Raw genomic sequence first — 27,061 nt, 5'->3', positions numbered from 1 at the left:
GAGCAGCCAACCACTAGTTCTTACCTCTACGAAATCCTCAGATCGAATGGGGAATCCTCAGACTGAATGCTGTCTATGAAACCTCAGACTGAATGCCTTGAGCTCCCGTCTCTTCCCACCTTATATTCCTCTCTCCGCACAACAGTATCACTTCCCGTCTCCACCTCCCTGGTGCTGGGATTAAAGATGTGAGCCATCACTGCTTGGCACTGTTTTTCTTTTAGACTGAGTTAGTGTCGTGTAGCCCAGGGTTGTCTTGAACTCACAGAGATCCGTTTGCCTCTGTCTGGGATTAAAGGTGTGTACGACCACTCTGTGGCACTCTGATCTTCAGACAAACTTTGTTACAGCTCAAACAAAATATGTCTACAATGTACTAACTGGATAGTGAGGGTAGTGGGATGGATCTTTCCTTGGGAGGGTCACTGTACAGCCTCCCTTCACCATGTCTCTGGGCATGTCACAGTGCTCCTTGGACTAAGCAGTGTAGTTTCTCTATGTATTATTTTAACTGTAATTTCAGGTTCTGCTTAAGTCCTGGCTGTAAGTTTATGTTGAGATTCATTGTTTATATGTAATTTCATTAAGAAAAGTAATTGTGTGGTGTAAAAATAAAATAGGTTAATAAGCATCCTTTGCATATGTGGGAATATAATTTTATCTTATTTAACAGACATTTAAGTGACAAGTTTCCTTTCCAGTATCTTTATAAAAATGTGTATCCGAGCTATGTGTCATCCCAGGATTGAGGAGGCTGAGGCAGGAGCAGGCTAGCCGAGTTTGAGGCCAGCCTGGGCTTCAGAGGGGACCCCCATTTCAGCTCCTTCTCCCAGACACCTCACCACCAGTATTTGTATTTTCCTGTAGGGAAGAACAACTTGTAGGTAGCTAGGAAGCCTGGGAGTCCGAAGACTCCCAGCTGATCACATTTCGATCCTGCAAATTGATGTCGCAGGGGCTGTGCATGGTGTCCTAATGGGCACTGGGGAGCATCTTTTTTGCTTCTTTTTTTTAAAGTAATACATTATGTAAATTTAGTGGCTAAGTGAAGAAGGAAGGATAAAGAGGATGAGCAGACAGACCAAGGGGTGCAGTGTGACTAGCTAGAGGAGGGAATGCATACTGCCTTTGAGCGCTGCCCTGGGGAGGGAGAAGTCTCTTGACAGGAGAAGGAAGTGTCGGAGCTCCAGGAGGAAGAATTGTGGGAAGCGGTCAGTCCAGACCAGGCGGGGCCACTGCTCTGGTGTCCTCCGCTTCTCCAGGAAGCTGCTTCACTCTGGGCCTCCACACCCATCTACCAGTTAATAAACATCCACAGCTGATAGACAAGTTACATGCCACCCACTGTCCCTGGCTTTTCAAGAGTTCTGGTAGGGGGAGTTGGAGGCTGAAGTAAGCTGCCAATCCTTGACCCTTTAGCATTTCTTAGTGTTCACATTTTCCTGCTTTCTGCTTTCTCTTGGTTTTGTACATTTATTTTGTCTCCTTTACAAAGGTTGGAAATGCTGTGTCTTAGACTCTAGCAAATCTCCAAGTCTATGTGCAGTGAGTGTAGTCCGAAATGGAATTTATTTTGGTAGAGTCGTGTAATCACCATACTGTTGTATGGTTAAGATACTGTTAAGGTTTGATTTGATGTTCTGAGCTTTGGAGTCTACTTTAATGTGAGGTATCTATAGAGTAGAGAATATCTTACTAGCTTTGGTATTTCTGTAAGGCTAATAACAGTATCTCCTCATTCATTTCTCTCTTTTTAAACCGTTTTAAATGTGTGTGTGTGTGTGTGTGTGTGTGTGTGTATGTATGTGTGCATACAAGTACAAGTGCACAGATGTGGCTCTCTGTGTGGAGGCCTGTGTCTCCCTGAGTTTCTTTTCACTTTGTTTTCCGAGGCCGGGTCTGTTGAACTAGGAGCCCATGGATCCTGACTGCTTAGCTATAGTAGCAAGTTTGCTCCAGGGATGCTGGCTCCACCTCTAAGTGCTGGGATTACAGTGGCCTGCCTTTTACTTGGTTCTGGGGATCTGAGCTCTGGTCCACATGCTTATATGTTAAATGCTTTACCAACTTGGACCATCCCCCAACCTCTCATTTCGAATTTTAGTGGTTTGAATCTTTAGAATCGTTCTTTTGTGGGATATTTTTCTATCTTCGGCCATATCTTTGTTATTTCATTCTGTCTGCGTGCTTTGGGTTTAGCTTGCTCTTTTTTTTAAATTATCCTTCCTCCGTCCCTCCCTCCCTCCCTCCCTTCCTCCCTCCCTTCCTCCCTTTCTCCCTCCCTCCCTCTCTCCCTCCTTTCTCATTCATTCATTCATTCATTCATTCATTCATTCATTCATTGGTTTTTTGAGAATCTGTAGCTTTGGAGCCTAACCTGGAACTTGCTCTGTAGACCAGGCTGGCCTTAAACTCACAGAGATCCTCCTGCCCTTGCCTCCCTTGTGCTGGGCATGTAATTTGGGAATGTATTGTATATTTATAACTGTTACATCTTCTTGGTGGAATGAACATCCTGTCACAAAAGTGATCCTCCCCCTGCCCCATTAACGGTGTTTTTCTGGAGGTCTATTTTGTCTGATTAGTGTGGCTACCGTTTCTTCTTCTTCTTCTTCTTCTTCTTCTTCTTCTTCTTCTTCTTCTTCTTCTTCTTCTTCTTCTTCTTCTTCTTCTTCTTCTTCTTCTTCTCCTTCTCCTTCTCCTTCTCCTCTCCTTCTCCTTCTCCTTCTCCTTCTCCTCCTCCTCCTCCTCCTCCTCCTCCTCCTCTTCCTCCTCCTCCTCCTCTTCCTCCTCCTCCTTCTCCTCCTTCTTCTCCTCCTTCTCCTCCTCCTTCTCCTCCTCCTCCTCCTCCTCGTCCTCTTCATCCTCCTCCTCCTCTTCTTCCTCCTCCTCCTCCTCCTCTTCCTCCTCCTCCTCCTCTTCCTCCTCCTCCTCCTCCTCCTCCTCCTCCTCCTCCTCCTCCTCCTCCTCCTCCTCCTCCTCTTCCTCCTCCTCCTTCTCCTCCTTCTTCTCCTCCTTCTCCTCCTCCTTCTTCTCCTCCTCCTCCTCCTCGTCCTCTTCATCCTCCTCCTCCTCCTCCTCTTCTTCCTCCTCCTCCTCCTCCTTCTTCTCCTCCTTCTCCTCCTCCTTCTCCTCCTTCTCCTCCTCGTCCTCTTCATCCTCCTCCTCCTCCTCCTCTTCCTCCTCCTCCTCTTCCTCCTTGTCCTTCTTCCTCCTCCTCCTTCTTCTTCCTCCTCCTTCTTCTTCCTTCTTGCGTCTCTTCCTCTTCCTTCTTTTTGTTGTCGATCCAAGGAATAATATTAAACCTGGAGAGAGATTTCTGCTTTTCAGCCTTGTGTCTTTTGGTTGGAGACTTACCTCTTGGCTGAGAAACATAAATTTTAACTTTGTCTCGCATGGTTAATATCTGTGTCTCAGAATCATGATAGGGATTGAGGTAATGCATTTACCCACTGTTGGAGTGACTGAAAATGACCTGTGTCACCATTTAATGGAAGGATACAAAGTGATGTGGATGTAAAAGTAAAAATGCCAACCAGGCTGTACCCTTGGGCTTGCTTTTTTTATGGAAGTAGTGGATGTTTTGAATCCTTTTGGGACTAAGGGGTTTCCTGGAGCTAGGGCTTGTTTAAATATGGGGAGTTCTAGGAAGACTAGAGGTTGTGGGGTAGAGTGCGAGGCTCGGGGCAGGTTTCAGTCTGTGTGAGCGCTGACGCTGGTAGGGAAGACAGACACTGAAGGGGAATCTGAGAAGCCAGGTCCTCTTCCACTGAAGTGAGACCATGAAGGGGAGCTTGAACAGGGGTTTGTGGGAATCTTGGTAACTCTGTAGCCGGCAGCCCTGTGAGCTCAATGGGAGACTCTCACAGAGGGCCTGGGATTGCTCTGAGCAGCAGGGCTCAGAGCTAAGATCAGCCGGGCTCACAGCTGGGAAGATCAGCCACACATACAAGGCAAGGCTAGCTTGGCACTGTTTTTGCCCATGACCATGTTGACATGCAAAGACTGTTGCTTCATTCTGCTTGTAGTTAGTTCCAGCAGGTTCCCTCTAGTCACTTCCAACATGGAAACAGAAGCAAAGGGGATTTTAGGGAACCTCACTGCTAGTAGGTTAAGCACGATGACAGGACATAAATGCCCAGGGAAGGGTTTAGCCTTGGAGGTTTTGTTATCTGGAAGACAGCAAACTACCAGCAGATGCTTTGTAGATTATCTCACACAGTCAAAGAAGAGTTCTGACACAGGCAAACTTCAAAACCATTTTATTTTTTTATCGGAGTTTGGAGCATATAAGATTAAACATTTTATTTCACAAGGCTGTATCTTGTGATCTTAATGACCTTGTATCTTAATGACCTGGTGTTCTGAACACAGTACCCAACAGAAGCAACTTGAGTTAGGAAAAGTTAACTTTCAACTAGTTTCAGAGGGATTCTAACCACGTAGTAGTGGAGGCGTAGTAGATCTTGACAGTGTGGGGCATGGCAGGCAGAGTGGAGCTGGGGCAGTGTGGGGCGTGGCAGAGGCACCAGTGCCCCACCGGTTAGTGGACTGATGCCAGATCAGGCTGGGTATCCCCTTCAAAGGCCCCATTTGCTAAAGGGTCCAAAATAGTGCTTATAGCTGGGACAAGTTTTAAAAACAAGAGCTTGTGTGTAACATTTTAGACTAAAACCATAACTGCTTGTTTTAGTTAATAGGTAAATTCCTTGAGGGTAAATTATGAAGATAATTTTCTTATAAACTGAACATTTTTTCATAATATACTATGGCGTAAAAAGTTGATTTTCAGTTGGTTTTTGGTTGACATTGACACAATTTCTTATCTTGGTTTCTTGAATTCTGTTAGTACAGTATCATCAAAGCCATTGGCTGATGTGGTCTGATGGGTTGATAAGACAATCAAAACATGAAGTTCAAGTCATTCTCAGGCAGGCTAGTACTGTAACTGTGCTCTGATCTGCCAGTATGTAGCTATTGGATAGACAGAAGCATGTTTTCTTTATCCATATCTGTCTTTCAGGGCCAGGACTTCAAAAAAGATATCATATCCTGGACAGTAGCTATAAGCAGTACAACCCCTGTATTATTTACAATAGTTCATGGTGCTTTCCAGGACCCATGCATATTCTCAGTTTAAATGAGTGGCTAACTGTACCCTACATGTATAGTACCTTTGAAGTTTAGACAGAGCCCTCTGTGGCTTCCATAGATACACAGTGCTGCTGCAACCATTGCTTGGCTCTCTATACTGCAGTCACACCCCTGCGGGCTTCTGCTGGCGTGGGTCAGATACTTACTAGGCCTATTCTGGAACAGACTGACGCCTACGAATTCTTTAAGTTCCAAAAGATTTCTACTAACCAAAAACTAATTCTGAAAGAGGAGATATTGCCCTAGGATACAAATACGTTGTAATGTAAGTAAGTAATGTTTACTTCTTTACAGCTAACAGAAGAGTTTCGCTATGCACCTGGTATATTATCACATGGTCCTTTTAAAGTAATATCTTCCCTTTTTATGGAGTTTAAGAGACTGAGTCTTTGAAGATATTTAGGGATAGGAGCTGGGTGAGAGATGGCATCTTGAGTAGTAACTCATATTTTTTAAAGTGTTCTGTAGAGCAATGTTGAGCTTCATTGGCTGCCTGTCTGCTTTGGTTGTGATTAGTCAGCCACCACTTGCAACCCATGCTGGGCCAACTGCTTTAGTGTGACTTCGGCTGGCTGTGTCTGTCACAAATCACCATGACTATTTTGCTTGCAGTGCAATTGGCATGTCTCTGCCACCGTGGGTCTCATCATTTTCATTGTAATCTGAAAACCCGTGACAGCAGAAGTACTCCTGAGATCTCCCTATTTCACAGCACATTTGTTAGGCCTTTGCAAGTATGCTCCTTCTCCCCTGTGCACTGTTTCTCAAAGCCAAGATGAAGGGATCAGCTGCTAGGCCCTGGATGACAGCGGGGTGGGTGAGCAGGTTGCAAATGATAAATTAATAAATCTCTATTCCGAGTGTTGGATTCCTTCTTTCACATTACATGAGAATTCCTGGTATCTCAACTTTGCTTAGTTTCTGGCCTCATTTGAGTCCAAGTTTAGTCATGTAGTTGAGCACATTATTCAGAACCATCCCCAGCCCTTTGAGTTAGCATTGTGAGTCAGAACTCTTCTAGGGCTCAGCCTGACTTCAATTATGATCCCATTTGTCTCTGGTTTTACACCTCTAGAATCTTTTTGATCCCAAAGTTTTCTTTGCATAAATTAAAATCGTTCAGTGCCTTCTAAGTGTGAATTTATACGTCTCGAGGTCTTGACTGATAGAATGGTGGAGGTGTCAGTCATAGTATCTTAAAGTGAAGTAGGTTCAATCTTGAATAATTGGGACTGTTGCTTCTGCCTGCATAGGACTCAAATGAATTTGGAGAATTTCTGTACCTTGACTAATCCAAAAGTTCCTGCGTCTAGTCTTTGATGATCATTGTCCCTGCTTCTGGCCATGATGGACTAACAGGTACTCAGCTGTAGTGAGGAGTTGCGGGCAGGCCTGTTTTTTATCCAGCCCGGCTCCCACACAGCTAGCTTTACACCTGAAATAACAACACACAAACTATATTCATTTAAACACTGCCTGGTCCATTAGTTTCAGCCTCTTACTCACATCTTGACTAACCCATATCTAATAATCTGTGTAAGACCACAAAGTGGTGTCTTACCGGGAAAGATTCAGCATGTCTGACCTGGTGGCTGGTTTCATAGCTACTGTCCCAGCAAAGAGACGTAGGGCCATTTTCTGAGCCATCTACCTCACTTCCTTCTTCCTGTTCTGTCTACTCCACCCACCTAAGGTCTGGCCTATTAAATGGGCCAAGGCAGTTTCTTTATTAATGAATGAAATCAACACAAACAGAAGACTCCCACATCACTCAGCTCACTCTCCTGCATTTCCTACTGCCTGTGTATGAGTTTGCCCAAAACATAGTGTCTTAAACCCACTGTAGTCTCCCCTTAAGTCATTTTGTCTCTGTGTTTCTGTGGGGCAGGAGTTTAGGGAGGCCTTGACTGGGCTTTGGGGTTTCTCAGCAGTTAGGATTAGGTGGTGGTGAAGGATACTTCACAGGGTTTTAGGGTGCTCATGCCATGAGAAGTACTGCATACTTAGGAGAGCTTGAAGCCAGCTGGAGTTTTTTCCTCATCTCACGGCTTCTCTATGTGGTTTCTCCTCATGAATTAGCAGAGGAATAATGCAACTGCTTACACGACAGCACAGGGCTCCAACCCAGCATCCAGGAAAAGCTCTCAGCTTTGAAAGTGTTATTTTTGCCATAGTCCTAAGCCCACATAGAGTACTTGCTAAAGAATAATAATAATAATAATAATAATAATAGTAGTAGTAGTAATAATAAAATATGTATAGCTAAAAGTTCATTGAGAAAGTAAAAGCAATAGAGTGAACCATATGTGATTAGCTCTGACTTTTACACAAAACTAATGAGCCCCAGTCTGCCCTACCTGTGCATCAGTCCTGTCAGAAGCACCAGTCTGACAGTGACAAGGACAACAAGCCCTCTGAGGTCATTGGTAATTCCCTCGTTCTCCACCTTGAGGATGGAAACACTGTCTAGTGAATTCACCGTTGAGTTTTAGTGAATTTGGAAGAGCTGACCTACCTCTTGCTGGTGCTCCTTCATAGTGTCCTGTCACTCAGTACACAAAACCCTGTGCTTGTCAGTGCTTTAGTCTGAGGCACCAAGAATTCTTTCTTCACTGGGTGTCATGGACTGCCAGTGTTTGTACGCTTACTTCAGTCATGGCATCTTCCAACTCAACAGATGAGCTGCGGACAGAGATTTACAGGGAGACAGTGCCTGCAATCACTCCCGTACCGAGTGACTATGATATTTATTGCAGACCACAGACTCCGCTATAACAGGGTAGAACAGAAAGGAATTTTAAGTGAGTCAGCTTTGGAATTTCTGGAATGGCATGGCACAAAGTTTAAATGCCATCTTGTCAAGAGAAAAATCTTTAAACCACACTATAAGCGTATTTCACCAAAGGTGGTGCAGCCACTATCATGAAGTTTTAGTTAAGTGTCTGTCTTTATAGATCATAGAGTTTTGATCAGATACATTAATAACCATTATATTATTTGTGGAGAGAGGGCTTATATTCTAAATGTTGAATTTTAAAACTTCATGTTTGTTTTGGCTTTCAGGGACTTATAATTATTTTCCCTAGGAAACTGTTTAATAAATTTTGAATCCATGTCTGGAGTAAGGCTGGACAGTCTATAAATTACCTTTACTATATCACAGATGCAAAAGTGCCGACATCTAAAGACACTTTCGGAAGTGCATCCCTTATTTAAAAGAGTCCACAAATTAGATGATTCGGTAATTACAGATATGTCTAACTTACACTAAATCTAATATACAGACTTTCAGCTTGAAACAGGATGATCAGAAACAGGATGGCAGATGTGGGTGAGGTAAATTGAGGATGTGTAGTCGTAATGAGCACAGAATTAGCTTACTTGATCAGGTGGCCTTGCATTATGAACATCAGTCCTTAAATTCTGAAGCCAATGGGCTGTTTGGGACCACATGTGCCTGCCTGGTGTTGATGTTACCAATCAGGCTGGGTGTACCTTTTGCTGCACCTGGACAGAAGTTGGGGTAAATAACGAAAACTTGGTTAAGTGCCTGTCTTTAGCAACTGTTGTATTGTTGAGCGTTTGCCAGCGGTGGTCAGGTAGACAGGTGTGAGCCGTAGCAAGTTGTAGCTGCTAGAGCTGTGGCTCCAGGTAAAGCCTTGAGGATCAGACCCCCGGCTCTGTAGCCCTTGTGTAGGCCTGGAGATAGGGCTCCTTAGCCTTGATACTTCCAGCTCTAGGCCTTGAGAGCTTACAATGAGAGCTCTGAGACCTTTTGGTTCTAAAGGACTGACAGCTTTCTGCGGCCCGTCCAGTGACTACTGCCTGCTCTCCCTCTTCTGCCTCTTTATAACCTGACTCTCACCTCAGTTCCCTGTCCTTTCTACTTGGCATTGTCTCCTTCGGCACTGCCCTGTGCCCACTCTTCAACAACGTAAATACAGAACACTTCGAACCAATAATGCTGTGGGCCAAGGTGAGGTAAAGACCCTTCTCTAGCATCAGCAGTGGGGCCAAGCAAAGCAGGGAATGTCTTGAAGTGGATACTTCTGACAGACAGGCAGTGCCCCAGTACCCAGGGGATCCCAGGGCCTTAGAGCAGGCCCTTCCCCTCTTGGTTCCTTTTCACTTGCTTTCCCTTTGGGCCTTTCTCAGGCAGCCTGTGTTCTCAAGCCTTACAATGACAAGTAATTGAAAATACACAGACTATGAGATAAAAGTTGTGCGTGTACTAAAAATAGCAGCCAGTCACAAATAAGTGATTTTACTGTTTTTGTTGTTGTTCCCAGGCAGAAGAAATTCTTAGGCGAGAACTGGAGAAAAAGGCAACACCGAGTTTATACTGCTTGCTTGGAGATGTCCTTCAAGACCACTCCTGCTACGACAAGGCCTGGGAGCTGTCGCGACACCGAAGTGCTCGTGCCCAGCGCTCCAAAGCCCTCCTCCACCTTCGGAACAAGGAGTTTCGGGAATGTGTGGAGTGCTTTGAACGCTCAGTGAAAATCAATCCCATGCAGGTGAGACCTCAATAAGCCTCCGGTTCTTCAATAAATACAGTAACTTGTAGAAGGCACTATTGATCATTCAAGGAGAAAATGTCTAGATTTATACACGCGCAAATAGATCAGAACATTGAAAATATATTTTCTGTAGATATGTATGCAGGTGCATTTGCCTTTGGGCCTGTGGGAGGACAAAGGACAGCAGCAGGCGTCAGTCCTCGGGAGCTGCTGTCCTTGTTCTCTCATTCGTTCAGAGCCCACTAAACAGGCAGTGTGGACTGCCGTTGAGCCGGGATCCTGCTGTCTGTGCTGTCTGTGCAGACTGCCGTTGAGCCGGGGATCCTGCTGTTTGTGCTGTCTGTGTGGACTACCGTTGAGCCGGGATCCTGCTCTCTGTGTTTTTACAGTGCTGGCATTAGAAAGGTAGTTTTTTACGTGGGTTCTGAGAATCAAACTCAGGCCCTCGAGCTTGAACACTTTACTGATGGGAGCCATCTCTCCAGCCCCACATGAACAACTTTATAAGATTTGAAAAAATTAATGCAAAAGGTGTCTAGCTCCTGAACTTGCTGGTAAATCTGCAGGAGAGGTTCTGTCTCTAAGGGGAGATCCACCTTATTGGTACCCAATGATTCTCAGCTGGTGAATGTTGATGTATTCGGTCGGTACGATAAATAACCAGACCAGCTCAAGAACAACAGATAGATATAATTTAATAATTGAAAAAGGGGGGAACTCATGCTACAAGAGTGGAAGGTCTGAAATCCAAAATGGTCTAGCGAGCACCACATAGAGAGAGCACGCACCTATCTACCCCTGTTTTTCTACCTGGGCTTCAGGCAGCCACACTCTAGCCAGATGTGATTGGCTGAGCTTCCCCATCAGGTGAAGTGACTGGATGAGAGACCGTCTTCTCTCTCTGTGTCAGACTTTGTATTTGCTCTCATTTCACTGGTCCTGGCACCTGCACATGCACACTGGTTTGAATAATTCATCTGGTGGATGTAGAAGGAAGCGGCGGGCTGTGTCCCGCCAACCGGCTAGCTTTGCCCAAAATAATTACACGGAAACTGTATTCTTTTAAACACTGCCTGGCCCATTATCTGTAGCCTCTTATTGGTTAATTCTCACATCTTCCTTTAACCCATATTTAGTAATCCGTGTAGCACCACGAGGTGTGGCTTACCAGGAGAGATCTTAACCTGTGTCCATCTCAGAGAGGAGAATCATGGCGACTCACTATGGCGAATGCCTGAAGCGTCTCCCCACTCCTGCTACCCAGCATTCTGTTCTGTCTACTCCGCCTACCTAATTTTCTGTTCTCTTAAAGGGCTAAGGCAGTTTTCTTTATTAATTAACCAATGAAAGAAACATAGACAGATAACTCTCCTCCATCAGGTGGAGACTTCCACCCCTTGCCTGTGTGTAGACAGCAGACGCAGGAAGTGTCTTTTACACTGAAAACATCAATTTGTCTAGCATAGGGGAGGCTGACCTTTGGTTCCTCAGGGTCACACGAGATGGAGAAGAACTTCCTTACACCACACATTAAATCCACAAGCAATGATGAACACTATGAGAACAAGTCTCTGGTTTGGTGGAAGCAGTTGCAGTTCTTGGTTAGCTCTAAGTGCTCATCAGACAGCTTGGTTCTCATGGGACTCTAAGTGTGCGTTGGTGAGAACAGTTGCTCAGCTATCAGGAACACAGTGCTCTTGCTGAGAACTGGTTCGGTTCCTAGCAGCCATCCGTAACTCCAGTTCCAGGGGACCCGATACCTTCCTCTGACCTCCTCAGGCACCAGCCATACGCATGGTGCACTTACATACAGGCAGGCAAAACACTCATGCACATGAAATAAATACATCTAAAAACGGTTTGTAAAGTAGTTGCTCACAAATCTAGGTTGCCATCGATGACATGAGTAATTCATGGTGTTTAAGAGCCGGGAAAACACATGGTCACATTTTTTTTCTTTAAGATGAATGTTAGGTTGCAGCTTTATGTGTAAGTTGGCAGGTTACATAGATTCATGCCAATTGAAAATGGAGTCCTGAATATACCAAGATACTGTTTTCATGGAAATCCCAAAATCTGTGTTTAAATTCTGTGTCAAATTGAGAAGCAAAGCTACATATTTGGTTCGCAGGATAGTATTTAGCCCATGTGTCAGGATGCTAAAATTGTCTGCCTTAATCTGAACTTGCCATACTTGCAGCTCGATACATTGGTTTTGCCGCAAAGAAACATGCTTAACTCATTTAAGTGAGTGGCTAAATGGAAAATGGCAAGTCTATGAGCTGGGTTTTGTTGTCAAGTTCTGGTAACTTTTGTTTTGATAACTACAAGCAACATGATGGTGAGTTGAAAATCATGAAATCTTTTTGATATTTGACTTTGATTTAGTCATCTTATTCCTGAAAAGTAGTGATGTTGCCTAGACCTTCCCCTCTTTGTTTTGTTAAAAAGAGCCTGGGCAGTTTTAAGGAATTCCTGTAATTGATGATTTAATCTCTTGTCCCTTATGAAATTCACAATCTTGGTAGCAGTTTATATGTTGTTGCCCATTTGTGTTGTCGTTGTCTGCTTGTTTGTTTTGTTTGTTTATTTATTTATTTATTTGAGACAAGGTTTCTCTGTGTGACTCTGGCTGTCTTGGGACTCACTCTGTAGACCAGGCAGCCTTGAACTCAGAGATTTGCCTGCTTCTGCCTTTCTGTATTCTGCCACCACCCGGCAGCTATTACCCATTTTTAATGCTTTTGACTATACATTTTCTTGATATACTGTGCAGTGATGCTTCATTGAATGTGAGTTTGGGGGCAGTAATTGTATCATCTAATATTAATTTTCTGAGACCTTGATTTTTGCCTACCATCTGCAGGACACCCCAAGCAATTAGCCAGATATGCTGATTCTCTTTGAGCCAGATCAAAGAGGATCACCGTAACACTCCACTTTACTACTTCGTATACATTTCTTTAGCTGTGCCTTGAATGGCACTAAAAGCCGTTTCCTCGGTGTCATGGATACAGTCGGCAAGTTAAGCCGTATGTGTGGCTCCAGTGTTGTCATCCACCCAAAGAGGAAGTGTGTGTGCATACTTAACTTCGTGTGATATTGCAGTGCAGCCTGGTGAGTTAGAGTTCACACTCAAGAACCATGGAATCACGTTCCAAACACATCATAAAAAAAATCCCATAGTGCTTTAAGTAAGTGTATGATGTTTGCGTCAGGCCACATCTATAGCCATCCTAGAGTTCACACAGCTCACGGGCTGCTGCTAGGGATAGTCCTGGTTTAAGATTGGCAACGGGGCTCCACAGACTTTTATTTTGTGAAGCTGGGATTCTGAAGTCCATTGGCGAGTGCCCATTTCCCCTTCCTTTCAACATCCGGCAGCCACCATTTGCTTCCCTTCTTCTGGATTTAACTGTTCTACATACTTATAAGAGCAGAGCCATTCAGTATTTGTCTCTTTTTTCTTATGTGTATGGGTGTTTGGCTTGCGTATGTATAAGTACATCACATGTTGTAGTGCCCTCAGAGGCCAGAAGCCAGTGTTGGATCCCCTAGAACTGGGATAACAGACATTTGTGAGCTAACCTGTGGGTACTGGGACCCTAATCCTGGCCATCTCCAGAGCAGTCAGTGCTCTTAACTTCTGAGCTCTCTTCCCACTGCAGTATTTGTCTTTGATGACTGGTTTATTTCAGGAGTGCCCTCAGGGTTCCTCTGTGCTACAGTAGATGTGAGAATCCCTTCTGTTTGCCTGCTCGTTGGGTGGAGACTCAGATTGCTCCCACCTCTTGCCTATTATGGATAGTGCTGAAATGGTATGAAAATGAGTGTGCCAAAAAGATAGACCTGGTAGTCTTTTATACCGAAAACAAACAGAAAACAAAACAAAAACCAGATAATGCTTTTTTAAAATTAGCTTTAGAAAAATTAGGTTTTATTATGGTATTTTCAAACAAAAGGGGTGTTTAAGGTGTGTGTGTGTGTGTGTGTGCACTCGTGTGTGTGCGCGCATGTGCGTGTGCATATTGACAGGTTGAGCTCACTGCTTGCTTTCCCACTCTGAATACTGCATACAGTTAGTCTCCTCCAAACCTGGTGGCAGGTAGCATTCTGGAGAAGAATAGGATACATTCACATACAGTCAATCTACTGAAGTCAACGGGTATTACTTGGCCCCCCAAATGCTTAGTATATAACTTTGGAGTTGGTTTGCGTTGGCAGCTGTACCAACTCAGCTATTCCAACTGCATGTGATTATGTAATTTCTGGTAATTTTGGTTTTCATAATGGGGAAGTGAAGGTATGTGCTATTTGGTTTCTGAAAGGGAGAGATACCAGAGTTGCAGGGAAAAAGGTACCCATAATGCACAGCATAGCTATGCTATCTATACTAATTTTTGCTGGCCTATCATGTCAGTAGCACTCTGGTACCCTAATTTAAATCACTCTTTCAGAGGTTGTAAAGCCCAACTTTAGTATTGTACTTTAAATTTGCTTTTCTAGATAACTGAGCTGAGTCCAGCAGTTGTAGTAGCCTCTGCCGAGGGTACCTCCCGTAGACTCTGTATGAGCTGGGAAAAGGAATTCTCTATCTTAGCCTGCTGCAGCCTCATTGCTGAGTGCCGGGAACCTCAAACCTGTGAAGTGCAATCTCAGAGTCCCAGTCTTTTGTAACACGCCAGCACGGTCAGTTTCCTCCTGCCTTAGTGGCCATTCCTTCTCAATCTCCTTTGCTGACTCCTGAGGGCCTAAGGCTTTAATTAGTCCTTGGGTTTTGTCTCTGCAGCTACTGCCTTGACTTCAGATAACTCCATAGCTTTAACGATTGTCTGCAGCTGATAGTTCCCCAAGTTTTCTTTTCTTGTCCAGACTCCTGCATCTAGTTACATTCTCAGTCTCCACATTCATTACTTTAAATCCAACTTCTGGGCTGCTCTTCTTAGTCCACCCGCCACCACCTTGCTTCTTAATGCCAGCCCCTCATAGCTCTGGAGTTACATCTAATCTATTAACAGAACCGTGATGTCTAGTATGGATTGTCAACTTGACAGGGTCTAGACTCACCTAGGAGCCCAGTCTCTGGGCACATCTGTGAGGGATTATCTAAATTAGGTTAGGTTAGTTTAGGTGGGCAGCACTATTCCATGAGTTGGAGTCCTGATTGACTAGAAAGCTGTCTGTAGGTGGAGTTTTCCTGTCCCACAGCCACTCTCAAATTACCACACAGAGGCTTATATTAATTATAAATTCTTGGCCAATAGCTCAGGATTATTATTAACTAGCTTAATACTTTGTTAACGCATATTCCTTATTTGCTCTTTGCTATGCGGTGGTACCTTTATTAGCATGGCATGTTCATTTCCTGCTCCCTCTGCGGCTGGCTGGTGACTCCTGATTTTGCCCTTCCTCATCCCATTATTCTCAGCTTGGCTTTCCTGCCCAACTTTATCCTGTTCAGCTGTTGACCAGTCAGCTTGTTTGTTAAACCGTTATCTGTAGCCCCACAGGAAGATAAACCTACCAGGAGAGTGTCAGGTGCACGTGACTCAAACGTACTGTTAAGTATTTTGGAAAGAATACACAAATAACAGAACAGCTGTAACAGAGCCAAACAGCAAGAAGAGAAACAGCCTTAAAAGAAGTAGCCTGCAGTAAAAGGAAACCGAGGGAGGAAACTGCCCCTTCAGGAGACAGTGATGCTGACCGGTGAGAGCTTGTGCACCCTCAGTGGGGAGAATCTAGGATAGAAAAAGGCACTATCAAACAGTGGTGATCTTGGATTTTGGCCAAGGATGCTTCCTGTTTGATGACCTGCATTGACAGCCGGTTTGCATTTGTGCCATGGGACTGAGCTAGAGAAGTAGAAGGCAGAGAATGGAAAATGGGTGTGCTTTTAGGGCTAGATTCTGTTAACCGTTAGCACACGCGACACAGATGCAGACCCGTTGATCTCAAAGGGACTTAGAAAAGTGTGAACCTTGATTATTGAAACTGCCTTCTCTTTAGGTCATGTTTTTCTCTTGGCTTCTTTTGAGTTGATGTCTAAGGCCTCCAACTGAATGAATTCCTCTTGTAGCTCTTCAAACCCACGCGCGGGTTCTGAAGGCTCTTCTTATGGCCAGTGTGTTTTTCCCACCACCAGATGGCGCCAGTGGACCTCTGAACCCTTTCACTTCTGGGGAGTCCCAGAGCTTTGGAATTTTAGCCTGTCACCCCCACCACCTCCTTCAATACCCAGGGGTGAGCGGAGGTTTGGTATTACAACTGGAGCCGCAGAGGTGCTCAGAACCCCTGAATCAGCCATCTTCTCATGTCTGTTGTACCCTGTGTGGCTCTGGGCGGGAAAATCTAGCAGATCATGTTCACGTTCTTTAAAAAATATATTTAAAACACTTAAACAATCGTTTAAATACAGGCATCATTTTATCCAAAATAAGCAGTGTCTGCTTTTGTGTTTCTGTATTGGCTCCTACACATTGGGTGTTCCAGTACATGTTATCTGGTGACAGGTGGGTCATTGTGGGTGAGGTGGAGTATTAGGAGGCAGTATGGCTAAGTGGAAAGGATGTGGACTTTGCAGTAGCACTAATGTGGTTGCATAGCTCCTGCTCATTCAGCGTTTCCTTATTGGGTGACATTGCCTAGCAGAGTTTTGTGAGGAAGACATGAAGTATGATGGAAGCTCACAATGTCAATGCCTGTCATGTTTAATAGCTGCTCGTTAAGTGAAATTATTTGACTAGAGAGAGGGAACAGGAGTGGTTCTAGTATATGAAGGGCTGGGTTGAATGTGGCTAGGCAAAGATAATACATACTGTGGTTACCAGAAATTTGGGGGTACTGCCAGTGTCACCTTAAGGTACTGGGGACACTGGGGTCCTCTCTTGATGTTCAGCCCGTTAGTAAAATAATTTAAGAATAGACTCAAATGGAAAATTGAGCACAGTGTTTTTAGCATTCAAAAGAAAACTTCCAGAGCGTGCAAGCTGTAAATCTTAGCAGCTGCCTGGGGGAGAGAAGGAAAAAAATTTGTCCTTTGAGTTAAGCTGGCATGGAGGTGACACACAGGACACACATGGTGACAGGCAGCCGCATGGTAGGGTGGGGGTGGTGTTTAGAGAAAGAATAAGGAAGCTTAAAGCTCTAGAAAAAGCATATTTAGGATCTGACCAGCACCCTAAAGAGTCAAGAGAGAAAAAGAGAAGGCTGCATGTTTCTACTTAGAAAGGTGGGCACCTCTGCAGATCCTCCAGGGGCTCTGGATTGGGCCAGGAGGCAGGAAGGGAATTTCATGACTCATCAAAGGGCTCCTTACTCTGCCAGTTTCCTTAGCATGGTTTAAGGTGAGCTCACCTTCCTGCCTCCTGAGCCATGGTCCCTTAGCCAGGCCTGAGTTTACTCCTAAGGGCAGAGACAGTGGCCGGTCATCTGCTGGAGGCAAGGCTGCAAGTCCTGGGTACACATCTCAAGCATTTTCTATATTTAATAACACGTTGAAGCAATCTCATCTTGTGTATATAGGATTAAATATTATTAAAATAAACTTGTAAAGTGTAGCCACCAGGACATGTAACGAAGCTACTCACCTACCCACGCAACAGCTCTGGGCTAAATAATAGTGATCTTGGAGCTTAAAGATTCAGCTGTGCTTTGGGGACTTCTGTGAGAAGTTTCTGAGGTCTCTTGATTTATTGCATATGTATTGGATTGGTGTGTGTGCTTGCACATGCATGTGTGACTAACACTGCATGTATGTGTGGGTCAGCAGGCAGCTTCAAGTCTGTCCCTTCATCTTGTTGAGGTACGGTCTCTTGTCACTGTTCCTTTGAACATGTCAGGCTAGCCAGCCTGCAGGCTTGTGGGGCCAGTGCTATGGCTTGCTGAGACCTCTCACGGGTCATTACTGATAGTGCTAGTTTAAGTAATAACTTCAAGGTAAGTGAAAGAAGTGCCAAGGATTGTCCACAATTTTTCAAATTCTAAAGCCCTCAGTTAAGAAATAAAAAATCAAAATGGTTCAGCAGGTCAACCACAAGCAGCGGGGAGACCCTGTAGTTTAAAAATGGGATCTTCACAGGATGCCTAAAGGGCTCTCCCTCCTCCATGGTTACCTGGCGATGATAGACGCCAGCTAGCAGGTAACTGACCGTGGGACTTTCACTCCATGCAAATTATTCAAACAACTTCAAAAAAATAACCATAGGTAAAGGACACAAGAACCATATTAATACTTTATATTAGATGAAGTCATCTGTCTAAATTTTCATTAAAAAATTTAAGATACTGAGTATAAGGCATTAACTGGTCTTTAAAACTTAAAAGTAAATAATAATCCTCATCAGACCAGTGTGGGTTAGAGCTATATCATAAGTGCTGTTATTTGCAGTATTTCTTAATCTTTTCTGGTGGATTGAAAAATAAGGTTTTTCATTTGTATCTTGATTTTATACAGACTCTTTTTTTTTATATCAACATGTGGGGAAGAGAATTTGGTATTTTTGGCAGCTGAGGCCCAGACATTTTGAGACCCTTGAAGGCAGTTTGCAATGTTCCTAACTTAGTCCCAGAATGCAATGAGATAGTCTTCATTCCAAGTGATTTAGGGTTCATTGTCTCTAACCTGCTGTCTGGGAAGGGACCCTTGCATTCTAAGTACCACTTTGTATAGAACGAAACGGCTGCTGGTAAAATCCATGAGGAGTCGGGCTGTGTTAATGTGTGCCAGTGACCCTGGCACCTGAGGCGCTGGGGCAGGAGGATCCTTGAGTTAGATATCAGTTTGGGCTGCAGAATGGGACCTGTGTAATTAACCAGAACCAAAGTCAAGCAAACAAATAAAAACCCAGATATATCTTCGTTTCAGAGATGTTAAAAACAAGGCTGTACCCGAGAACTGATGAAGCACAGCATGGAGGTTTCAAAACTTTGAACTTGTTTGGGGGTCCTTTTAGAGTGTGTCATGTTCAGGGAATGTGTTTTGGTGCCTTGAATGGTTCTTTTCATTCTGTTTATAGAAAAACCAGGTGAAAACCAAGTGGTAAGCTGTTTCACCTTGAAGTCCCATGGTTCAGGGCAGCAAGCTGGTTTCCAGCAAGTCTCTTTGCTCCTCCTCCCCCCAGACGCACTCCTGTCTCTGTAGCCTTCACCTAGCCTCCATCGAGGTCTGTTCTGCAGAAAGGCTTTGCTGGTTATTTATAGACTCTGTGCATTCAGAGTGAAGTGTTAAATTGCCTGAGGGTATTTGCCTTGGAAGCTTTCTAACTATCAGCTAAAAATCTTTATCTGTTTAAAGAGGCCTCTGCCCTCCTTACTGACCAGGTTTTTGTGGGACTGGTTAGGGAAGAGGGACTTGGAGGTAGCTCCTCCTCTGAAGGCACAGGAAGGCAGGGCCAGATGCTGAGTATTTCATTTCCTTTCCCACTGCTCTCCTGCCTTTGTGTTCAGTCTGTAGGAAAGTAGGCGACCATCCACCACTGGCTTTGTGACTGAGAGGAAAACAAACTCAGCTCATAATCAGTACATTTCTGACTAATGCCATTGAATTTTTACCACCTACAGCTCCTTCTGACAGGTTCTATTGAATTTTAAGGAAACTCTGCATTGAATAGAATGCTTCTGTAATTACCTGTTTTCCAAATCTCAGCCTGATTCTTACCCTATCTCTTCCAAGTTTTTTTGGCAGATGTGCCTACACAGAAACCTGCCAGGGAGGTTATCTGAGGGAATGGAGGATGAGAGCAGAACTCTGTCCTTGTGTTTGTGGTGCCTTGATCAGTTGTGAATAATATTAATACTGTACATGCTTTCATTATTATATTAGCTTTGAAATTCGTGGTAAATTTTGATTTCACTGGGTTTCCTACATTTAAACTCAATACAAGGCAATTAAAATGTAGTTCTGAATTCTGTATAGGAGTGTGTTCTTTGATAGTATCTTAAATATGTTCAGATTGTATCCTCTAAATATGTTTATGTGTCTGATTACCTTTGACTTTTGTATCTTTGCAGCTTGGGGTCTGGTTTTCTCTAGGCTGTGCCTACTTGGCCTTGGAAGATTACGTGGGCTCAGCGAAGGCATTTCAGCGGTGCGTGACCCTGGAGCCTGATGTAAGTTTGTTCGGCCTTCGTTTGTTTCGGTGCCTTTGTGTTCGTTTCTGTTATCTGAATGTGCTGCCGAGCTCGGAGTACCAGCTGCTTTTGTGGTAGAAGTATAGATCTGATGGAAGGGCACACTCAAGGGATATGGTTTATCAGTCAAAATACTTCCTGGGGAATCATATCATAGTTAAAGCTTGATTGGCCTGACTAGTACGGCACAGTGTCCTGTGTCTTTTATCATTTATGAGCATGCTTCCTATGCTAATTACATCACTAGAAGGCAATTGTTATGATGTGGCGTCTCTCCCTTTCTGTTCAACAACTTTGTGGAAATGATAGCTCACATACGGTGTTGCTATTTAAAATAATAATTAAGGATTTTAATTTTTTTTCAGTATATTTAGAGTTACAAAGTTAGTACATTTTTAAAGCTCCTCCCCCAAAGGAAGCCTGGCTGCTATCAGGACTCACTCCCCATTCCTCCCTCCTCGCCATCTTCTCTTCTCCAGTACTAGACAGTCACTGTCTCTATAGATTTTCAGTCCCGGTGTTTCAGAGAAGCGGACTTAGTGGCTGGCTTCTTCCACTCACCTCAGTGTTTTACAGCCGTCTGTGTTGTATTCTACATCAGCGCTCCATTAACTTTTTCCTGACAGGTGATGTTCCATTGTTTGGGCAGAGCACAGTATCCACTTATCAGTCGATGGCATTTGGATCTTTTCTGCTTTGATGCCCTCCTGAATCCTTCTGCCATTAGCATTTGGTTACCAGTTTCTGGTGGACTTGTGCTTTCCTAGAGGATAAAGTGGGAGACTTCCAGACGGCCTTTTTATATTCCAAGTTTCTCAACATCCTTGCCAACACCTGCTACTTTCTCCTTTTGTTGTAGCTTGTCCTAGCTCCTGACTTCAGTTTGTGCTTCTTTGATGGCTGGCTAATTATGTTAAATATCCTTGTATTTGCTTATTTACTGATTGATTGTCTTCTATGGGGAAATGTTTATTCACATCCTTTGTCCACTTAAAAATTTGTTTTTGATTGTTGAGGTGTAAGAATTCTTTATGTATTCTAATTATAAGGCCATTATGAATTGTAGATAACACCATCCTATTCTTTGTGTTTTTACTTTTTAAAAAAAATTATTTTGTGTATATAAATACTTTGCCTGTATGTATGTACATGTGCCATGTGTATACCTGGTGCTTGCATGTAGAAGAGGTCAGAAGAGGGCATCAGATCCCCTGGTCTGGGGTTACAGGTGGTGTGAGCCACTGTGTGGGTGCTAGGAATCAAATCTAGGTCCTCTACAAGAACAATAAGGGCTCTTAACTGTAGGACTATCCCTCCAGCCCCTTTCTCTTTCTTAATGGTGCCATTTAAAGCAAAAAATTACAAATATTTTAAATTTTATGTGTGTGGGTGTTTTGCCTGCACATATGTGTGGGCGTCACATGCAAGCCTAGTGTCCATGGAGGTCAGAGGAGGGTCCCAGATTCCCCTGCTTCCACCATGTGGGTCCAGGAATGGAACTGAGGTTGTCAGGCATGATGTCAGATGCCTTTACCTGCTGAGGTTCTCTCCGGCCCTTATTTTTATTGTGTGTTTGTGTGTGTTGTATGTGTATGGGCATGGTGCATGTGTGGCATTTGTGAAGATCAGAGGACAATCTCTGGAGTTGCTTCTCTCTTTCCATGAGTTCTGGGGATCCAGTTCCGAACCTCAGGCCTATATGCAGCAAGCACTTTTACCCACAGAGCCATCTTGTTGGCTTAGAAGCTTCAAATGTTTTGTGTTTGTTTAGTCTGGAGTTTTGGAGACCAGTTCTTGTTATTGTGTGTGCTGACCTGGATCTCACTGTGCAGCTCAAGCTGGCTGACCTTGAATTCAAGATCCTGTCTAGTCCAGTGATGGCATCTAACTCATCTGTCCTTTCCCCTCTGTTTCTAGTTCATTGCCAGAGCAAGGCCCTGATGACTGAAACCCCTCATCCTTTATTTTTTTTCTTTCATTATTGGAGCTTGAATTCGCTGCTCTACCACTGAGCTACATTTCCAGTGCTCTCCTTACCTTTTTAAGAAGTTTTGTGTACGGAGTAAGGAAGGGTTCCATTTCTTTCTTTTACCTGTGGATGTCCAGTAATATCAGTCACTTGTTTAAAAGACTATTTTGTCCCCACTGAATATTCTTGTCATTCTGGTCAAAAATCAATTATATATATTCTTTGTCATGATTGTTTTGGTTATTCAGGGTTCCTTAAATTTTCATGTCAAATTTTAACATCAACTTCTGCAGACACTAAGTAAATGAAATAATAAATGAAACGTATAAACGGTATCTGAGGTGTTGATATGGGTTTCATTTGATCTGCACTGTGGTATTACCACCATGGGTGTGGAAAACCTAATACCTGCTTTCTTTCCTCCTTTTTCTAAGACTGCCAACTAGCTTGCCCCTCCCTCCCTCCCTCCCTCCCTCCCTCCCTCCCTCCCTCCCTCCCTCTCTCTCCCTGTGTGTTGGGGGAGAATGTGCATGATATGCATGCATATGGAGGCCAGAGGAGACCTGTGGAGTTGATTTTCTTCTACCTTGTAGGTCCCAGTGATCAAACCTAAGTTGTTAGGCTTGGCACTGAGCACCTTGACTCACTGAAGCATCCTGCTAGCCCCCTGCTTCCTATTCTTTCCCTATCTTTTCTACCTTCTTTTTCTTCTCCCATCCCTCAAACACGTGATTGAATACTCTGTGGCAGAAGCGTGTTATTAGCCACAGTCTTATTGCATTAGGAATCAAATCCCAGCCCTTGTGCATCTTATTTCATTCTTTAGAGTATTGCTGTCAATTTTCCACACAATCTTCCATGGAAATTATGAACACAATTAAAACTTATGATGGCACATCATGTTTCAGACGTTTGATGCTGTCCACCAGGGCCTCTGCTCCCCAGCTTTCTCAATCTCGCATTTGGTCTTTGCAGTGTACACATAACCTACTATAGTTTGGTTGATCACCCTTTCTCTCCCACTCTGTGTGTGGGGGGCATTACATATATGAATGTGTATGTACCTGTGTGTGAATATGCAGAGCTCATAAATTGGCATCAGGTGTTTCTTTTATTTTCACTTTCTTTTTTGAGGCAGGGTCTCTCACTGAGCCTGGAGCTCACTGACTGACGAGGCTGGCTGGCCACCAGCTCTAGAGACGTCTCGCCCTATTTCTGTCTCACCACCCTGGGCTTTTCACAAGCATCTGGGCTTCTGAACTCAGGCCCTCTTGCATGTGCAAAGAGCATTCGCCCATGGCTCCACCTTTGCAGCCCCTGCAGTTACCGTTTATAAATGTCTAAATTGCTAATAACTCGGGTCTGACGAAAACAAGGAAGATTGTATTAAGAATAGGCATTTGTGCCTGATTTTCAGAGTTCATCTTTCATCTCAAATGCGTAGCAAATTGTATACTTGAAATAGTAGCCAAATATCATCTGCCTTCTTTTCTCTTTCATCCTTTACATGCAGTGTAACTTCAAGACTGCATGCAACTCTCAAATGAACAGTGTGGATAGGCTGGAAAAGTGGGATACAAATTGCCATTGCCCCAGAGCCCACCTCTTGTCTCCAGGCTGGCCTCAAGCCTCCTATCCCCAGCCTCTACCTCCTGAGCACTGGGATTTGCCCCCATGCTTGGCTCTGACCCCTTTTATTGTTGTGCCCTATACACTGTATGTGGTTGTTAAGTCTCTGCGTTTCCGTATTTTTCTTCTGGAAGACTGAATTTTATTTTCACATTCAGTTAATTTACTTATGGGTTATCTTGAATTAAGCTTTGTTAGAATAAGTTTGGAACTGTTGTTTTCTAAGTTATAATCGTCCTGTTGGGAGATAAGCTTTCTTGGACTGAGTTGAGTGTCATGTTAGACAGTAAGAACTCTCTTCCTGCCTGCTCAGAACTTTAAATTCCTGGCACCGTGTGACCTCTGGCCTGAAGCATTTTGACATTAGTTGGTTTGGTTTTTGTCATGCCACAGAAAGTCTAGTGGTGTAGTAAAGGTTATTGCCCATCCTAGGACTTGGGATGCTTACTGAACTTTCTAGAACTTGATCTTTTACTTCTCTTCCATGGCATTTTGCTGCAGATCCCATTTGCCTTCTCAGCCCTGTAGTCTGGTCTCCTTCCTTCATCTCAGTAGGCTTGCTGTGCTGTGACGGTGTCTGCCTGTCTGTGTGGGGAACCTGAGTGTGCCACAGGCAGCGGCTGAACTGCCTGCTGAGACCCCATCGTGCTTCCCCCCCCCCCCCCCCCCTGAAGGGTCGCTCCTGTGCTGCTGTCTCCAGTTCCCCACACAGTGCTTATTTTGTTTACGCTGTAGAGTTTTATGGTGAGAAGGCTAGCCAGGTACTAGCATTGCCACATCTGGACAGGGCAGTCAGTACCATTTAACTTTAAAACCCTATGTGTGGCAGTTAAAAGCTATATTTTATTAAAAAAATTAGAAAAAAGAAAAATTCATAACATTCTTATTAGAATCAGTATTTATGTAAGCCTTGATTTTACTTGAATAATAATAAAAATAGACATATTAGTTAAATTATATTGTAAATTTTCCAACTATTTTATATGTCAAAACTTGAAAATAAAAATTTAACTGAACTGAGTCAGTGCTATGATACCTATGTCATTGGTTGATTGGGGTTTTTAAATTTCTTTTGTAAGCCATAAAAATAAAGTTTAACTTTATGCCATTTTTTTCTTTCAAATACATTATTGAAAATTGTGATTTTTTTTTTGTTTCTTAGGAGTACATATCAAACTAGAAAAATGGGTTGTATTTTGGTTTTGGCAAGTGTCTTACCTAAGAACAGTCTCTAACTGGATCATTCATTGTTTCAGAACGCTGAGGCTTGGAACAATTTATCCACTTCTTATATTCGATTAAAACAAAAGTAAGTACACAACTCCCATGTGAAGAACTTGGTTTCCCCCTAAAATTAGTAAGATTTCCTCTAACTGAATATTTAAAATCTGTGTCTAGCTCTTTGTTTCTCTTTTTTCCTGTGCTTGCATGTAAGTTACAATAACTTAGTGAACCTTTGAATTCTATTTGTATAGTTATTTCTTGAAAACATTTAATGTATAGTAAGTATGCATTATGCATAATAAAGAAATATCTCTTAAAATTGTTATTTGCCACCAATTTTTCAGCCTAAATTTCATTACATGATAAAACCAAACAGACCTATAGTTGGTCAACTCAGTTGGTAGTTTTCTTATTAATTGCTTGGCTTAGACATTTTTATAAAATATAAATTTGACCCAATTCTTCTGGAGATGTAGATTTAAGAAATAAATCAGTCTGCGGTATTATTTTAAAAGCTGATTAGTGACACAAGCCATACGTGGTGAACACCAAGCGTGAGTGCGAGGGAGCTGTGATGGAGTAGGTGCCCTGCTCGCCCGCTGCGGTCAGGAGCGTATGTAGTCCTGGCAGGAGCTCAGAGGAGACGGTCTGGGAGCCTGACTCACAGATGCTTGTCTTGTGCTGAAGACAGATTTAAAGGACATGTGGAAAGGATAGAGGACACCTTTTCGGCAAAAAAAGCCATGTGACCAAATGTAGAGTGGCATAATCGAGTGAATTACTTTAGGAGGTGGAAGGAAAGTAGCCCAGCTGTAGGGTAAGATCTCTAGTGTAGGAGAAGGATGGAAAAGGGGTCACACTCAACTCACTGTCTTCTAACCCTGACGAGCATGTTGAGACTATACTGTTGGGGATAGCCTGAGATTTTGGTGGGAAACCAACAGAGAGAAACCTTGGGGACTGTGTATCAGGAGGCAATGTATGAGACAGAGCAGAGAGGGACCTGGGAACTGGAGAACTGAGGTGACTGGAGTGGGTAAAGAAAGGGCAGGTGCCAAGCACCACCGCCCAGGTGCTGTTGACTGGCTGTGAAAAGTGGAGGAAATGGAAGAGACAGGAGCTGCTACTGCCAGAGCTTTAATGCAGCAACGAAAGGGGATGTTTCCATTTTTACTTAAGCCCTATTGTCAGGCTTGGTATCTGTTATGGAGTCACCAGATATTTCTGAAGATATCAAGGCGATTTTACATTGAAATCATCAAATGCCTCCTCTGCTCTTGGCTACCAGTCTGCATAACTAGAGATCAGTTTGTTCTTCCAACCTCTTAAAAATAATACTGTGTTCTTGATTGAAATAGACTACATTAATGCTTACTGGATACCTGTTGCTCTAGGGCAATGGGTATCTTGGGTGTATCTAGGATGTTATTAGTGTTTTCTAAGAGCCTTGATAATCTTACATGTAGAGGCTCATTTTTTTTAAAGATTCATTTATTTTTACTCTGTATGTATGAGTCTTTGTTTATATGTATGTATGTGTACCATCTGCATGCCTGGTACCCAAAAGGCCAGAAGAGGGTATTGGAACCCCTGGAACTGGAGTTCTGCCTTGTGATGCTGGGAAGAGAACCCAGGTCCTCTTCAAAAGCAGTAAGTGTTCTTAATTGCTGAGTCTTTTCTCCAGCCCACTTGAGTCTCTTCATAGTCCATGTCTTTTATCATTCTTTGTAGACAGTTCTCAAATATTTAGACAGTTCTTAAGTGTTGTTTGACTTCTTAGTATTTTTATTCTGCTGTCCTGTGAATAGATTTTGTGTAAAAGTAGGGATGCTAGACCCAGTGGTGTGGGAAGTCCTTCTGTCTATGTGTTGCTTTTCTTGGTTAATGAATAAAGCTGTTTCAGCCAGTGGCTTAGCAAAATAGGGCAAGGCGGGAGTTCCAAGCAGATAGAGGATAGAGAGAGTGGGCAGAGTCAGAGAGAAGCCATGTAGCCGCCTGCAGGAGACAGATGCCTCTCTGGGAGCCCACTGGAACCTTGCCCGTAAGCCACAGCCACGTGGCTTACACAGATTAATAGAAATGGGTTAAAGTTATAAGAGAAATATGCTTAAGCTATTGGCCAAACAGTATTACAATTAACACAGATTTCTGTGTGATTATTTCGGGAGTCTGGGCATCTAGGAAACGAACACGCAGTCTCCCCCAACAACCCAAGGTTCATCACCCCTTATTCTTGCCTGAATTGTCTTCTTTCATTTCTTTGCTCTCACTCTAGAGCAGTGTTTTTCAGCCTTCCTAATGCTGCGACCCTTTACAGTTCCTTATGCTGTGCTGATCCCCACCCATAAAATCGCTACCGTTATGAATTGAAATATAAATATCTGTGTTTTCTGATGGTTTTAGGTGACCCCTGTGAAAGGGGCATTCTACCCCA

The 27,061-nt window shown here is 43.5% G+C and overlaps 1 protein-coding gene across 1 annotated transcript in view; it reads left to right on the top strand.

The window, feature by feature from the left end:
* The window catches only part of Ttc27 (tetratricopeptide repeat domain 27), a 120,013-nt gene that overhangs the window by 67,911 nt on the left and 25,041 nt on the right, over positions 1-27,061 (top strand). The window contains exons 13-15 of the mRNA XM_038320546.1: positions 9,444-9,671; positions 19,686-19,784; positions 24,660-24,712. Coding sequence (XP_038176474.1) covers positions 9,444-9,671; positions 19,686-19,784; positions 24,660-24,712 — 380 coding nt within the window. The remainder of the gene's footprint in view (positions 1-9,443; positions 9,672-19,685; positions 19,785-24,659; positions 24,713-27,061) is intronic.

Source organism: Arvicola amphibius, chromosome 2 (genome assembly GCF_903992535.2).
Source record: "Arvicola amphibius chromosome 2, mArvAmp1.2, whole genome shotgun sequence".
NCBI classification, from domain to species: Eukaryota; Metazoa; Chordata; class Mammalia; order Rodentia; family Cricetidae; genus Arvicola; species Arvicola amphibius.
This window is presented reverse-complemented; position numbering and strand designations above follow the sequence as displayed.